The 16,983-nt window shown below is 40.8% G+C and overlaps 1 protein-coding gene across 2 annotated transcripts; it reads left to right on the forward strand.

The window, feature by feature from the left end:
* The first annotated feature begins 1,095 nt into the window (after positions 1 to 1,095).
* On the forward strand, positions 1,096 to 16,962 carry cybb (cytochrome b-245, beta polypeptide (chronic granulomatous disease)). 2 transcript variants are annotated; one of them, XM_015957984.3, is made up of 14 exons: positions 1,096 to 1,202; positions 1,622 to 1,714; positions 6,841 to 6,951; positions 7,038 to 7,122; positions 8,020 to 8,168; positions 10,257 to 10,438; positions 10,645 to 10,777; positions 10,969 to 11,061; positions 12,354 to 12,607; positions 13,717 to 13,879; positions 14,590 to 14,736; positions 15,032 to 15,156; positions 16,414 to 16,555; positions 16,711 to 16,831. In XM_015957984.3, exons 1-13 carry the CDS (start codon positions 1,158 to 1,160, stop codon positions 16,529 to 16,531), a joined length of 1,698 nt encoding a protein of 565 aa, XP_015813470.3. In that variant the 5' UTR covers positions 1,096 to 1,157; the 3' UTR covers positions 16,532 to 16,555; positions 16,711 to 16,831. The 2 variants fall into 2 exon arrangements, with proteins under 2 accessions (XP_015813470.3, XP_015813468.3); XM_015957982.3 differs by having other exon boundaries at positions 16,414 to 16,962.
* The last annotated feature ends 21 nt before the right edge of the window (positions 16,963 to 16,983 follow it).

Consider the following 16,983-nt stretch of genomic DNA (forward strand, 5'->3'; position numbering starts at 1 on the left):
CAGACACCACAGGAGCTCCTTCTCTTTGCTGCATATTGCTGACAGTGCATCAGAACATGGCCCACCGTTTCCAATGCTTCACAATCACAGCAACCATCCAGGTGCCTCCCCACTAAAAACAACCCCCCTCAGACAACTATGACCCAGCCTCAATCGATTAAAAACCACAGAATCACATCTCCCACACCCAAGAGACAGCCCACCACCAATTACCCAACACTACAGGCCAAAGTAAAACCGACTTGTAGACCCCGCTTCCCAAGAGTCCACAACCACAAGGCCAATCACAGAGTTCCATTCCTGCAAACCATAGTCCACTGCCAAGTCTACTTCATGCTTCAGCAATGCATCCTTAGCCACCGTATCAGCCTGTTCATTGTCTTCCCCCCCAACATGCTCCAGTACCCACACAAAGCCGACCTCACAGCCCAGTGCACCCAGCTCATGTGGCAACAACCTAGTGGCCACCAGGAGATCAGGAGCAAAGCAGCCTACCTGGCAAAACCAAGCAGTGATCATTGAGATGCTTGGCTTTGAGAGCACGAGCAACCACGAGAAACCAAACCCACCATGGTTGGAGGTCATAATCAAGGCAGCACAGAGAGAGGTGATGGACTAAAAATCCTTTTTCTCTAGTTATTCACGTAACAACTTCTTAAATATTTATAAAAATAGGTGAAAACATGTTTCTGCATCTTTGATTTTTACTTGAACACGCTTTGTTATTTGGTTTTGTGTTAAACTCAACCTGCCTTCACTGGGTCTGATGTTTACTCAAGTGTTCAATGAATGAGAACAAAGAACATCTGACATTTTTACTGTATTTGATGTTCATCCTCAATAACTGTGTGTGTGTGTGTGTGTGTGTGTGTGTGTGTGTGTGTGTGTGTGTGTGTGTGTGTGTGTGTGTGTGTGTGTGTGTGTGTGTGTGTGTGTGTGTGTGTGTGTGTGTGTGTGTGTGTGTCCATATCAATATCGGTATCGGCCCAAAATTTCACATCAGTGTTTTTATTCTTTCTGACTCAATGAAAGATGAACACCGGCCCCATCAGCCTTCAGCTACTTCCTCTTTCTGTGCAAATAAAAGCAGCTCTGAGTCCAGGAAGCTCTTCATTCTCCTGATTACTTCTGTTTACACTAACAGAAACTTTCTCATCATGGGGAACTTCGTCGCCAACGAGGGACTCTCCATCTTTGTTATTGTGAGTAAATGTATCACTTCCCTTTGTTTGTTGTAGAAATCCTCCAAACAGGGTGAATAAATACCTTTAAAAGCTATTAAAAAAAAGAAAACTGTGTGTTAAATCATCTTTTTTGTTGATGTTTTTTTGGAAGGGGGTTTGTTGATTATTACAGGATTTTTTTTGTCCTTGTGACTATAAAGATATCAACCCACATTCATAAAATAAAAATACAATAGTTTAAAAATTTTAACTAAACATTTGATCCTAAACAGTCAGAAAAATCACAAAGGACCACAGAGTTTGGTTTCTGTTCTGAGCTTAATCATTGAAATAGCTTTTCTTTTATTGTTTTTCCAGCTTTTTGGATTTATTTTAAGTTTATGACAAAGACTTTTGTTTTTAATCTTCACTCCTAAAGTTTTGGGTTTGTTTTCCAGCTGGTCTGGTTGGGAATCAACGCTTTCCTGTTTGTTCATTTCTACATGGCCTTCCTGGTGGACCGCTGGTTTTACACCAGAGTGCTGCTGGGGGTGAGACCAATCTACTCTATTGTATTTGTGAAACTAAGTATTAAAATAACAGTCTGATTCACGCTTCAATCTTTAGTGGAGAATTGGGACGTGCTCTCTTTCATTTCCTCAAAGCACTGCAGCTGTCTGACGGTGTTATATGAAACGTTACATCTTTCTGTTTTATTACACATCCGGAGGAAAAATGTAAAATATGAGAAGGTGTTAAGATAAATCTTTCTAAATACCTTACTTAAAAACAGAAAATGGGATTTTAAGGTTGTTTCACATTTTTTACGTGTCACATTTTCACGTGACACGTGAGGTAACGTTATATTTTATACGTATATTCCATGCTGTCGTTCTTTTTAAAACACAGAAACTGTTTTGTTTACCTCTTTTGTCGCTACGTTTCGCCGGCGGCTGCAGGCTTCCTCAGGCTGACGCTGATGGTGGCGCGTCACTTCCTTCTCTGTTTATCCGTTTATCTGCGGGCAGCAGAGGACGTTGTCGCCCTCTACTGCCCGCTCTCCCCTCTCCGACGATGCAGTCCCATGCGCGGTCTAACGTGTACACTCCGTCGTCCCTGTTCATGGTCCCACATCCACGTCTCCTTATCTCTATAGCTTCTTTTATCCATCTTTTGTATTTTTGTTGTTCGGTGTTTATGATCCTTGTGTTGTCCCAGTCCATTACATGGTTTTCTCTTATGCAGTGATCTGCAACGGCTGACTTCTTTATTGTGCTTTCTGCTTCTCCTTCTGCTGCTCTTTTAGATTTGCCTCCTTCTCACACTCCTTTCTATGTTTTATTGTTCGTGTGTTGAGTTGTGTCCGGTTTCTCCTGTGTATGTTTTATTGCAGTTTGCATGGGATTTCGTAAACGACTCCACATTTAAGTCCAGCTGGTATCTTGTCTTTTGGGTGCACTAGTCTGTTTCTAACTGTTGTGTATGGTTTTGTTGGTGTGTTTATGTTTTTTCTCTTATTTGTTCTGTTATGCCTTTGATGTATGGTAGGGTTATCACTGGTTTTGGTTCTTGTCTTTCTGGATTTCTGGTTCTTTGCTTAGGTTGTTCTTTACTTTCTGTTCATACAGTATATGTTTCAATATAAATATATACTTTTGAAAAGGTGTATTTATTGGTTAAATTGAATATGTAGGCGAGTTACTACCCGCTAGCCACCAAAGCTGCATCTACTAAGTAACTAACCAACCACAGCTAACTGCTTTAGATATTTAAAAAAAACATTTCAGCCAGCTAGCTACAATTACTTGAATTACATTTAAACTGGAAATTTGCCCCCGAAGTAGCTGCCGGCTTCTAATCCGCCATCCTTTTGAAAATACAGTGCTGCATTTTGGAAACATTTTTAACAATGCCAGGCTACAAGACACCTCCCGTGTATCCTTGCTCAGCTAGCTAAACGGCTAACAAACGGAGAACAGGTGCCTCGCTAGAACATGAACATTGGAACAAGCCTTGGCAGTTCCTGATGACGTATCACCTAGGCAACCAGGGCGGGACCAAAACATCAAGGTGAAGTTCCTTGGCAGTGAGAAACACCCCTAGACACTCTTCGCTATCTCTCCTCGTTGCAAAAAAATACAAAAAAGCCTTCCTCTCGTTGAGCACGAGCCAAGATGGGCGAGCCCATGAATGCATATTCACAGTGTGACATCACAGTGTGAGGATTTTCAAATCCTAGCATTTCACCATCTGTTTTTTTTATCAAAAGCTAATGCAGGAGATCGGTGTAGACGACTGTTTTCATGTTCAGCCTGCATGAAAACCTCAGAGTGACTGATTATAATCAGAAATAATCATTAAAACATGTTTTTTCAGTCAACCACACCTTTAATAAATGAAGTGAATTCAAGCATTAATGAAACTTGAAACAGCTTTATTTGTCTTGAATTTATCACTAAGATTATTTCATTTAACAATGCCCCCAGAATGAAAACAAGGATCCCTTCTTTTATAAATGTTTTATTTAAATTTGTAACAAAGACGTATCATGACTCAGAGGAAAATCCGCTTCTAATCTGCTTTGCCGTACGCCCTGAATCACACATTTGTTGTACTTCTATGTAAATGAAAAGTAATGATGGGTGTTTCGACCATGCCTGTCACGTACTTTAAGATTTATCAGCTTGTAAAAATTTGTAATAAGCATGACTACAAATCAGACGTGGGCACGTCGCATATATGACATCAGCACAGAATCTCCTCTCCCCTAGCGTAGCTGCTACTTACCAAATGACAAGATTTATGGTGGCTCTTTCCCCCTGAAGGAAAGATTCAATGTTGGCTGAGCTTACAGCCATTTTTTCTCTGTTTTTCTCCGTGTCTGGTTCAATGATGTCAATTTGGCCATGTGCATTTGTAGTCCTGGACGGATTATCACACAAAACCTAAAATAGCGTTTCTCCCTGATCGAAAAGAGGTGCTTTTTTGGTATTAAAATGCTTCTTTAAATTTCACGGACATCATGTGTGAAATGCATGGCACGTAAAAAGTGGAATTAGAAAATAGCGTTTTTATTCCCATTGACTTGCATTTATGTTTTCGTTCTTCTAGTGACCCATGGTCCGGAAGTAAATGGGCGTGACTTAGGCTATTACTTACTGGTTTGCACATTTCGATCTAGAAGTTGCATTTTTTTTATCTATTTTCTCCACAGCTGAGTTTGGTGTAATCAGACCATAATCATGTCAGAACAGCAAAGAGGCTGTATTGATGCTCATTAACAGCTAGTATGTGATAAAAGAGCCTCAAGTGAAAGTGGTGGGACATGGAGCTTTAAATTTTAGTCACTGGTCCAGGACCTGCCAAACAGCTGGTTTCACCTCAACAGAAGTGAAACAACTGCTGTGATCTGAGACTAAAATAGAGCAACAAGAAACAACTTTTTGACTTTCAGAAACATGAACTTTTTTTTAATCTCATTATTATCAGTGTTTGAGGTGAATGCATAACTTCAAAACTTCAGGATGAATACATTAAAATACAGAATTTCACACATGTAGTTGGTGATTCTGCAACGCCCAAAAGGGTCAGTTTTCACCTATATATTGACCAACATAGTGACCTTTCATCTACAGCATAAAACCACTTTCTATTTGGCCTTCCAGAACCAGAAGGTTCTGCTCGGCGCGTGTTGACATTCCATGAAGACAAAACATCCAGACAAACATTCTCTCCCATGGTTCTACACTCTCTGTGAAAGCCAGACGTCAACATTCTTCACTATGAATAAGGGAAGACTCCATGACTTTTACAACTCATAAGCTTACAATAATCTTATGTGATAAATGAACAAGATGATTAAATGAAATATTTGAATAATCTGTGCTTAAACCAATGATGGCTTTAAAAAGAATAGGAATCATACAATGATCCATGTCTATCACAAATCAGTGTGTGTTTTATTTAACAAGTTAATCATTGTTTACACATTACAATAAGATACTCATTAAGGTTATAAACATCTTTGGATCTGAAGGAGGGCGTGGCTTTCTGAGGGATGTTGGTAAATACTCAGAAACGTGTCAAATTCTGAGTGGCCAAACTTGACCAGAAATCATAACAAAGTAGTTTATTAAAACAGGAATTACTTCCCGAGTAATTTGGTTTCCAGCTGAACCCCGATTCGGCCAAATCGGGAAAGAAGCCTATTTTGAAACAATCACCTTTGACCTTAAGTCAAAGCCTTTCTGTGACGCTGCAAGTGATTACAGACACAACAGCTCTTTTCAGAGCTGCTTCAACTCTCAGACATCCACCTTGGACACCTAATCTGCAGACCCCGGGTTGCATCTCATGGCTGGGGAAGCTGAACTCGGAGGAAGCTACTAATTGCTGAATATTGTGGTTTTGACGTCCGGTGACCTCACCACTCTGACCGCAACCCTCCGAACCACCGGGAGCAACTCATACAAGGGTATCCTAAGCCTGCATACTGGTGTCTGATGAGGTTTTTATCAATAACTAACTCTCTAGTTTATAACAAACAACAAATGCTTTTACACCCAGATTTCACAATTTTTCTCAGATACAAAGAATGGTTGCTACAACATCTAGCTTCCATCACAGCACCTCACATCCACCACACCACATCTCCTTGTTCACATCTTGGCATGTATAAATTGTTAGTTTAGATAAAAGGATTGAATTCATTATATAATCTGAATTAATACGAAGTGTGGTTATGGTCCCTAAAGAAGCAAAGAACCCTAGAATCTTCTGAATAAACATTCAAAGATCAGATTGATGTTTCACATTTATATGGAATCATCACATATGTTTGGTCATGATTAACATGTATTAATTGCTACATATTATTAATGATATTTAGTTTATAATCTGGGCTCAATGTATGAAATTCTCTCAAAGTCAAGAAAAATATTTGATTTATGGCAAATATAAAATAACTTTATATCTGCTTGATCTCTTTGAATGTGAGCTAAAATGGTGATGTTCATAAACATATAAAAATTAGTTCTATTTCATCCTGTTTCCACTTCATGTCAAATGTTTCCTGCTACTAAATGATTTTGTTTAGTTTTTATTGTGGCTCATTTCACTTTCATAAAACAGCATAATGAAGTCAGCTGAGTATTTTGTTTATTTATTTTTAACCTAAACAGAACTACAATTTTATCTCAGAAATCTTTACAAAATGATGAATTTCTCATTAAAACCCAGTGATTGCATCAATAAACGTAATATCTCATTGTGAAAGTCCTGTTATTTCTATGTTGTCACTGTTAAATCTGAACTAGTTGATGCTAATTTGACTAAAATGGACCAGCTGTGTGTAAAGCTGCTTCTAAAATGTAAAATAGGAGAAACTGAACAACGTCCTGTTGCTGCACATCACCAAATTAACATAATTCTGCCAGTGACCTTAAAACCTTGAATTTAGTAAAAAAAAAATTGGAGCTCAGGTCAAAAATTACATAGACGAAATTGTATTTAAATTTTGTTTTATGTAAAATAAATGAAATTGTCACTAATTTGACTGATTTGTGTTTTTTCTGAGACTTTTTCATTTCATTTCCTGTTTGTAGAACTAGACCAATTGAAAATATTTTGATTAAATGTGCTTTATTAACATGTATTTCCTGGTTTTACTGTTCGGTAGCAAGCCCTGTCCTGGGCCAGAGCTCCTGCCGCCTGCCTCAACTTTAACTGCATGCTCATCCTGCTGCCGGTCTGCAGAAACCTGCTCTCCTTCCTCCGAGGATCCATCCAAGTAAGAACACATAAAACAAATGAAAACATTGTGGTTTATTCACAGTTTTGTGAATTTGATTAAATTTCCTTCTTGTTTCTGTTCAGTTCTGCAGCCGAACTGCAGCTCGTCAACTAGATAGAAATCTTACTTTCCACAAACTGGTGGCTTACATGATCGCGTTCCACACAGGTATGAAACACTCACTGAAGTTTTGATGTCAGAGATGGCGTTTCTGCTGTTTTATATTTAAATGCACACATTAAAGTCACTTTTACCAATAAACTCACTTAAATGATTCAAACAATGCTGAAACTTAAGGTGTCCTAAAACAGGGCCATGGGGCACTCCACTGATACAATTTCCTGTGGAATATCTGTAAATATGTGTCTTTACTGATGATAAATTAAAACTAATAACGATTACAGGTCATGATCTATCAAAGTAGTCAGTGACGGTTGGTTTTGTTGCAAAAATACTGATTAAAGGGAAACAAGGTTTTAGGAAAAAGTTAAGAGTTTGTGTTTTATAGTCTTTATTAGAATGAAGGCTTTTTTTTAAACATCAATTCTGTTTTGAAATGTTTTAGACATGTGTAAAAGCTTAAATATAAAAAAATGTAAAAAATACTTCAAAAATGTTTGAATAATGCTAAAAGACAAAAAATTTCTTACTTTGAAGAATATACACTGCGCTTCATCCGATTGAGCACCAGTCCTCAACGGCTACAGCACCAGCAATTGTGAAGACAGCAATCGAAACGTAGCTCATTTATTTGCACCAATTTATTTATTTTTTTTACTTTGACCCAAGTGCTCCAGCCTTCTTCTTCCACTTCACAGTGTAGTTTTTTAAGAAAAAGTAACAAAACCAAAAATAAACAGAGTATTTTATGAATTCACAGAAAATGATTAAAGCCACTGGAAAGAAAGAAATGAAAAGAAAAAGAATTCTGACTTTAAATTTTCTGAGATAAAGTCTTATTTTTATTTCTATTCAGTGGCCCTGATCCTCTTCCGTATTAAACAGACTCAAACTTCTAAGCATTAGATGGAGAATTTTATCTTGAGTTTCATCTTGTTTTTGCAGCTGTGCACATCATCGCTCACTTGTTCAACTTTGAGTTTTTCATGGATGCTCAGCTGAACCGCAACAGCAGCTTCCTTCCCTTCGTTCTGTCTGAAATTGGTACAGATGACAACGCATCCTTTCTGAACCCGATCAGGAGCAACGAGACGGTGAGCTGCTGCTCATCTCATCCAGTCTGTTTGCTTTGAGTTGCTGGTAAATTCTTGCGTTGCTAAACTTAGTGAAATCCCAACAGTTCATTTCTAAATTGAACCATTAAGAGAAGTAATGTGAAGAACTTCCTCTTTATTTGTTTAGCTCATCTGATAAACTTCTCCTTTAACCAGGTTGTAGCTTCAGATTTCTTCAATAGCACAAACCAGAAGATACATTTCTGTTTTTAGATATAAATATATATTTCATTATTATTAGAGCTGCGGGATGAATGCAGGAGTTAAGTGCTCGCCTCGTAATCGGAAGGTTGCAGGTTCGAGCCCCGCTCAGACTGTTGCTGTCGTTGTGTCCTTGGGCAAGACACTTAACCCACGTTGCCTGCTAGAGGTGGTCGGAGGGAATGGTGGCGCCGGTGTTCGACAGCCTCGCCTCTGTCAGGGCGCCCCAGGGCAGCTGTGGCTACACACCCGGGTGTGAATGGGTGAATGACTGGTTGTGTTATAAAGCGCCTTGGGGGGTTCCAGGACTCTAGAAGGCGCTACATCAAATACGGGCCATTTGCAAGTAACTTCCTGTAGATTCAGTTGCAAAGTTTTCTTTGAATTTGATGTCAACATTTTTTTCATGTGTTTTATTTTTTAAATAAGTTGACATTCCCCCTAAACAGCAGTTTCATCTGTTTAGAGTGATATTCGATCGCAGATTAATGATGAAGAGAGTTGACCCTAACACACAGCCCTGAGGAACACCTTCATTGAGATTTACTAAGAGAAAGTTGTTCATCACTGTGAGCAGAAAGACTGTGTTGTCTGAGGTTTGTGGTGTGGAAAGACTCAAAATACAGGGTTGGGAGGAGGACTTTCCTTAAAAATGAATCGATTCTGTCTTTCATCTTTCTAGAAACTTTATTATTGTTATTATTATTATTATTATTATTCAGGTAGAGACTATGGTAAATGGTAAATGGCCTGTATTCAATATAGCACCTTCTAGAGTGCTGGAACCCCCCAAGGCGCTTTACAACACAATCAGTCATTCACCCATTCACACACACATTCACACACTGGTGGGGATGAGCTACAATGTAGCCACAGCTGCCCTGGGGCGCACTGACAGAGGCGAGGCTGCCGAGAACACCGGCGCCACCGGTCCCTCCGACCACCGCCAGCAGGCAACGTGGGTTAAGTGTCTTGCCCAAGGACACAACGACAGCGACAGACTGAGCGGGGCTCGAACCTGCAACCTTCCGATTACGGGGCAAGCACTTAACTCCTGTGCCACCGTCGCCCCGTAGACTAGTTGCATTTCTCCTTTGAGTTCTAAAACTGTGACCTGAAACCTGATTAGTCCCAGAGGAATGAAAGGAGAACCTGAGTTTCCAAAATGAATCTCATTTAAACTTCAGTCCACCTTAAACTAAGAGACTTCCGGCCCAGAACCACATCTGTTTTTAATGTTCTCCTGCCAGAAGCTGTTTCCAGTCCAGCTGTGAACCTGCAGAGATTTCTGTGATTCTCTGAAGTTTTTTTAATGAAAAATAAACAAAATCCACCAATCTGTTTATTATTGAAACTCTGAGGTTTATTTCCATCTCTAAACAGACTTCAGAAAGACCTCAGATGGCTTTTAAACTTACTCATGCTGACCTGCTGTCAGGTTTCGTTCCTGGTTGGCAGCAATTGCATTTAATGACAAAAATATCTTTTTCTGAGTTAAATTAGTTACAATTTTAATTTATGACTGTTTAAAGGAGAAGTTTGCATCTTAACCCAATCGGAGCTCTGAAGGGAACTACAGTGTGACAAAACAGGCATTAAGCAAATGAGGGAAGTTGGTCAGCTGTCCCAACCTGCAGGTCAGAGAGTGAAACTTAAGAGGAACTAAAGCAACCTCAACGCCGACCGGCTAAAACTGTTTAAACCGTGTGTGTGTGTGTGTGTGTGTGTGTGTGTGTGTGTGTGTGTGTGTGTGTGTGTGTGTGTGTGTGTGTGTGTGTGTGTGTGTGTGTGTGTGTGTGTGTGTGTGTGTGTGTGTGTGTGTGTGTGTGTGTATGTGTGTGTGTGTGTGTGTGTGTGTGCACGCAGAACCCCACCATCGTCATGTTCACCACCATCGCTGGGGTGACGGGCGTCGTCATCACGCTGGCTCTCATCCTCATCATCACCTCATCCATGGAGGTCATCCGTAGGTCCTACTTTGAGGTGTTCTGGTACACACACCACCTCTTCATCATCTTCTTTATTGGCCTTGTGTTCCACGGCTATGGGTGAGCCCAGTTCTGATCATCAGGTCAAATTCTCCCTCTCCTGATAATAAGGGTTTACTCTCTTTGACATGGAATGTGCTACTACTAGTTCACCTGTTGAAGTAATTATAGATTTACCAAGATAAATACAATAATATCTCTTATCTGAGTGTGTGTGTGTGTGTGTGTGTGCGTGCGTGTGTGTGTGTGTGTGTGTGTGAATGCAGGCGTATTGTACGAGGACAGACTGCTGGCAGCCAGCAGACAAACAAACCTCACCTGTGTGCAGATAGATTTGAGGACTGGGGGAAAAATGAGTCGGACTGTGCTGTGCCTGAGTTTGCTGGAAACCCACCAGGGGTGAGACTTAAATCTCCCTCCTTCACCCTGACCTCACCTGCTGAATCACTTTTATCAGCTCTACTCCAACTCTCTGTGTCCTGTCTAGCAGCAAACAAATCTGAACTGCTGTCTTTGGAACGACATTGAAAACAATCGTTGGAAAATTGTTGTTTTCACTGCAAACGTTCCAATGTTTTCCTTTTCTGCAGACGTGGAAGTGGGTGTTGGGGCCAATGATCCTATATGTGTGTGAGAGGCTAGTTCGAATCTACCGCTCCCATCAGAAAGTGGTCATCACGAAGGTGTGTTTAATCACTGAGGGTTTTAAACCTGCAGCAGGTTTCCTCTCTAGTATGAAAACGGACTTCTTATGGTTGTTGATCAAACCAACACAGCTGAAACTTCAAAACTTTGAATATCATGCAAAAAGTTTATTTATTTCTGTAAAAGCAAAAGGGGCCCAAACTATACTGATCGCATATGCATGATTATTTTTCAGATGTCCAACATTTCTCTATTTAAAATCCTTCATTTATTGATTTCTAGTAACATTCTAATTGTGTGAGATATTAAATTCAGGTTTTTCATAAGCTGTAAGTCATAACATTACAGTTATAACAAATAAAGGCTTAAGATAGCTGACTTTATCGTCATGAGTCTATCTCATATGTTAGCTTCACCTTTTATTACTGAAATAAATTACATTTTGCACAATATTCTAAATTTTGGAGTTTCACTTGTATGCATATGTATGGAACCCCATTCATGCCACTTTGATAAAAAACAATTCATTTTATAATTATGAAATAGCTAAGTCATATTTATGAGGTACTATCTCATTATAATGAGATAACTAAGTTTATTTAATCATAATTATGATATATTTTTTAAAATCAGAGTGGCAGGAATAGGTTTCCATTCACAGGAGACTGCAAAGTGAACATTTAAAATCCTATATCCTACATTCAGCTAAATTTAGCATTTTAACTGCTAGAATACACCATATTTAGCTATGTAACAGCTAAATAGAGCCACGTTTATCATTTCAAAAGCCATTTATCAATACATTTTTCTTTACAACTACTAGATTTAGCTAAATTCAGCATTTTAACAGCTAAACCTGGCCACATTTTGCATATTAATGATGAAATATGGTGTAATGTAACACATTTTCTGCTCCAATTAGCAAAACCTAGCTTCTCGTAATAATAAAAATGAGCTGTGACGTTTTAGTAATTTATTTCACTGCATTAAATGATGAGATGATTTTTAACCATGAATCCAAATGATAATCATAAAAATAAACAATTAAGTAAATATCTGAAGGAAAAAAAACTCATTTAGAAAAGAACATCTAAATGTAAAAATTTAAAGAGAAATGTTCCACTTTAAATATTTAGCTAAGGTGCTAACTCAGACGTCTTTAAGACGGAAGTAGGCTATTCAGCTAAAACTAGAGTAAAACCTTTATCAAAGGTCTTGAATTTGAAGCTAAATGTGGTCAAACAGCTGGTAATCTTTGAAAGTGTAAGGCTAGACGTGACCTGTGTGTATCTTTGGTAAGTCTAACTCTGGTTGTGAACCTGGTCTAAAGGTGGTCATGCATCCCTCCAAAACTCTGGAGCTGCAGATGAGGAAGAAAGGCTTCCACATGGAGGTGGGGCAGTACGTCTTCATCCAGTGTCCGTCTGTGTCCCGCCATGAGTGGCACCCCTTCACCCTGACCTCTGCCCCAGAAGAAGACTACTTCAGCGCTCACATCCGTATTGTTGGAGACTGGACTCAGGCGCTGTATGAGGCTTGTGGAGGAGATAAAACCGAAACCCAGGAGGCCTGGAAACTGCCAAAGTATGAAACGGGGAGAATGGGAGGTTGAAAACAGAACACTGTGTTTGTGATTTGATTGCTCCCCCACTGATCAAATGTTCCTTTCAGAAGCTGACAAAAGAAGTTGCCTTCAGCTTTGTGTATTTCTGTCACACCTGCTGTAGTTCTGATGCGTGGAGGCACAGAACTACAGAACTCAAAATTATACCAAAGACCTCTCTGACACTTAAACCACAATGGTCCTGCTGAGTAGCATTCAGACAAAGACAGAAGGAGGTCTGCTGTTTCTGATAGAATCACCACAACAATGGTCTGATGCTACTTTTTAAAACATTTCCACTGGCCGTCTTAAAAAGACAAGTTACAAAATCCTTTGATTAAACTTTGATAAACTTCCTAAACTAGATGTAAAGTAAAGATTTATTATAGAAGAGGCCCAGACAAATGAGAAGAGGTTTAAATATTTTGTTTAATCTGTGACATTTTTAAGTGAAAAGCAGAAACTTTATTTCCTTCATTAAGGCCCTGTCCACACGTAGCCGGGGATCTGCCAAAATGTAGATATTTTTCTACGTTTTGGTCTGTCATCCACACGAAAACAGAGTTTTTTCACACGAAAACGGATCTTTTTAAACACTCCGGCCAAAGTGAAGATCTGCGTTTTCTCCGTTTTGGGTGTCTGCGTGTGGACAGACAAAACCGGAGTTTTAAGGTCCGCAACGTCACTTTCCGCGACAAAAAATGCTGACATCACGTGTGCGACCTGTGTTTACACTAGCCGACAGCATGGATGCCCTCAGAGCTGCGCTCGCTTTATCAACTGTCCAAGCGCTTTTTGCTTGTTTGTTTTTGCAAGCAGAATTACTGCTCCTTGCGGAAGACCACAGACGAAGGACGAGGTTAAGAACGGGGGAAGTACTGCCGCCTACAGGTCTGGCATGTCCTTAACAACGTATTTATCCGGTTTACGTGTGTACAGTTTTTTTTAAACGAGGTGGTGTGGATGCAAGTTTTTGGAGGGGTGGATATTCGTTTTTAAAAAAAACCGGCTACGTGTGGACTAGGCCTAAGTTTACCCCTAGCAGCTTAAAACTGGTACCATGACAGGGTTCTGTTGTGTCTGTTCTCAGAGTGGCCATAGATGGGCCTTTTGGAACCGCCAGTGAGGACGTGTTCCGTTACGAAGTGGTCATGTTGGTGGGAGCAGGTATCGGAGTGACTCCTTTTGCCTCCATCCTGAAGTCTGTTTGGTACAAACGTATCCAGAACAACCAGGAGGTCTTCACCAAGAAGGTCAGATCATCAGGAACAACCTTAAGGCATTCTGGCTGGATGACTGAAACACCCATTGACTCGTTGGTTGAATGGCTGGTCGATCGGTTGGCCTGGTTGTTGGGGTGGTCATTGGGAACGTTGTTGGGGCAATCGTTGGGGCAGTCATTGGGAACGTTGTTGGGGCAATCGTTGGGGCAGTCATTGGGGCAATCGTTGGAGCAGTCTTTTGAGGTGTTCATTGGGGATGTTGTTGACTCATTGGTTGAGTGGCCTGTTTGTTGGGGTGGACATTGGGGTTGTCATTGGGGCAGTGGTCGTTTGAGATGTTTATTGGGGACATCATTTGGGTGGTTGGGCTAGTCATTGGGGACATTGTTGTTCTGATCGTTGGGGCGGTTATTTGGGATGTTCGTTGGGGACGTAGTTGGGGTGGTCATTGGGTTGGTCGATGGGGTTGTCTTTGGGGTGGTCGTTGGGGCGATCATTTGTGGTGTTCATGGGGCGGTCGTTGGGGCGATCATTTGGAGTGTTAATTGGGAACATTGTTGGGGTGGTCATTGGGCTGGTCGATGGGGCTGTTGTTGGGGTGGTCGTTGAGGCGATCATTTGGGGTGTTCATTGGGGCGGTCACTGGGGTGATCAATGGGCCAGTTGTTGGGCTGGTCGGTCATTACTTCATTTACTGATTGATTGCGTGACTGATTAACTGATGGCCGATTCTGATGCAGATCTATTTTTACTGGCTCTGTCCGGAGACTGAGGCCTTTGAGTGGTTCGCCGACTTACTTCAGTCTCTGGAGAGACAGATGGCGGAAAAAGACGTGGCTAACTTTCTGAGCTACAACATCTACCTGACCCGCTGGAAAGAGACAGAGGTACAAGTCAAAACATTATGACCTGCTTGCTGCTCTGTTATCCTTTAAATCCTTTCCTGTGCAACAGAACCAGCTCTTTCTCTTACACTTGGGTCCATTGAGTGTATTGGTATGGGTTGGAGTGGGTCGTCATGGACCGGTGTGGGTCAACGAAACAGAAACAAACAAATTAGTGTCTCAATCCGCGCCGACCTGTCCCAGAACACTCAATGGAACCGATGCTTTTGAGTACTCCTAACTTCCTGGTTATTCTCAGAAACTTTTGAGACATTTTTTCTGTCTCTTCCTTCGTCAGGCGGCTCATTTCCGCGTTCACCATGAAGCAGAGAATGATCCGATCACTGGGCTCAAACAAAAGACTCTTTATGGGAAACCAAACTGGGACAACGAGTTCACAAACATTGCATCAAAGCACCCGGGGTGAGTTTCAGCTCAAAGCTCATCAATAACCCACGAACAGCAGTCTGTGGCAGAGGCAATTATTCATCAGTAAACAAAGACCTAGACCATACTTTAGTTCTTTTTTAAAACACAGAGCAGTTTTGTTTACCTGTTTTCCCGCTACGTTTCGTTTGCGGCTGAAAACTTCCTCAGGCTGACGCTGATGGTGGCGTCACTTCCTTCTCAACAGGTAAGCAAAACTGCTCTGTGTTTTTAAAAAAAACTACAGCATGGAATTAGAGATACGACACAGCAAGAACACACCTAAGATGTTCAAAGGAAAAGACCTAGACCATTCGGGTTCTAGATCACCACAGTTCACCAGAACAAAAACAACATTCAAGCATTCAGGACAATGGGAAATAAAATAAAGTTACAGTTTGTTCCAATTCATTCAAATTTTCAGAATTTTTGATTGTTATTGAGAGCTAGGTGTGTTTCAGGTTAAACAAACATAATAATAAATGAATTGTATGTATAAAAATAAAAGATGAGTTTTGTAGTTTTCTGTTTGTTTACTTTAAGTTTCTGCAACAGAATTTAAAAACGGGGCAGCAGTAGCTCAACAGGTTGAGCGGGTTGTCCAGTAATCGGAAGGTTGCAGGTTCGATCCCGGCTCCGGACAGATATGTCTGCTGTTATGTCCTTGGGCAAGACACTTAACCGACCACCACCAGCAGGCAAGGTGGTGGTCGGAGGGACCGGTGGCGCCTGTGCTCGGCAGCCTCGCCTCTGTCAGAGTGCCCCGGGGCAGCTGTGGCTACATCGTAGCTCATCACCACCAGTGTGTGAATGTGTGTGTGAATGAATGAATGATACGATGTAGTGTAAAGCTCTCTGGAGTCCTTAATCTGAGAGGCGCTACACAAGTGCGGGTCATTTATCATTTATAAGAATAAGGAAAGCAGTGAGTCAGCTGATCTGCTTCTTCACGCTGAATTTCTTCTCAGATGTGATAATCAGGCATAAAAGCCTTTTTATATTCACTCTTTAGACATGTTTCTGCCTTTCCAGAGCCAGGCAAGTGAGCTTGTTTACCCTCTGATCTTCAGTAGGAATGACGTACATGAGAAGGCCTTTACTGGAGAAGAAAACTGGATAGTTTTTAACACAAATAAAGATATCTTGTAGGTTTTGGCGGTTTTAGACTAATTCCTTTGAGTGGATCAGGTTTGGTGTCGGATCTGAATGACCCCTTGGTTCTGATCGCCTCCATCCTGTAATGTTTGTGTGCAGAACCAAAGTGGGCGTGTTCCTGTGTGGTCCTCCTCAGCTGGGGAAGTCTCTAGAAAAACAGTGTCTGTCTCACACTGAGGGTGATGTCAAGTTTATCTTCAACAAGGAGAACTTCTGAGGACCCTTCAGCCAGCAGCTGGAGGTCAGACCTCTGAGGGGAGCAGATCTTCATCAGTGAGGACCAGCTGCTCCTCTTCCACCATAAACATGAAGCAAACACCACCCAGAAACATTGAGTTGGTTCCTCTTCCCTGGGTTTCTACATTTCTGAACTTCTCCTCTTTTCTTTTCTGATAGATGACTTGTGGACGTGAACTATTTGAAAACAGAAAAAAACAGCCTACTTCAAGTATGACCTCCAGCAGTGTGCAGTTTCATCAGTTGCCATGGTGATAGCACAGTTGTTAGGCTGCTGTCTCCATGGCAACAGGTAGAACATCAAACATAGTTGACAAAATACTAAGTTTGTTCTTCTTCGTAGAATGTCTGAACTTTTCTTCATGTTTACAAATAATAAATCTGGCTGCTTTTTTGCATTAATCTTTTAAATAAAAGAAGTCTTTATTTTGT

Source organism: Nothobranchius furzeri, chromosome 3, assembly GCF_043380555.1.
Source record: "Nothobranchius furzeri strain GRZ-AD chromosome 3, NfurGRZ-RIMD1, whole genome shotgun sequence".
Lineage (NCBI taxonomy): Eukaryota > Metazoa > Chordata > Actinopteri > Cyprinodontiformes > Nothobranchiidae > Nothobranchius > Nothobranchius furzeri.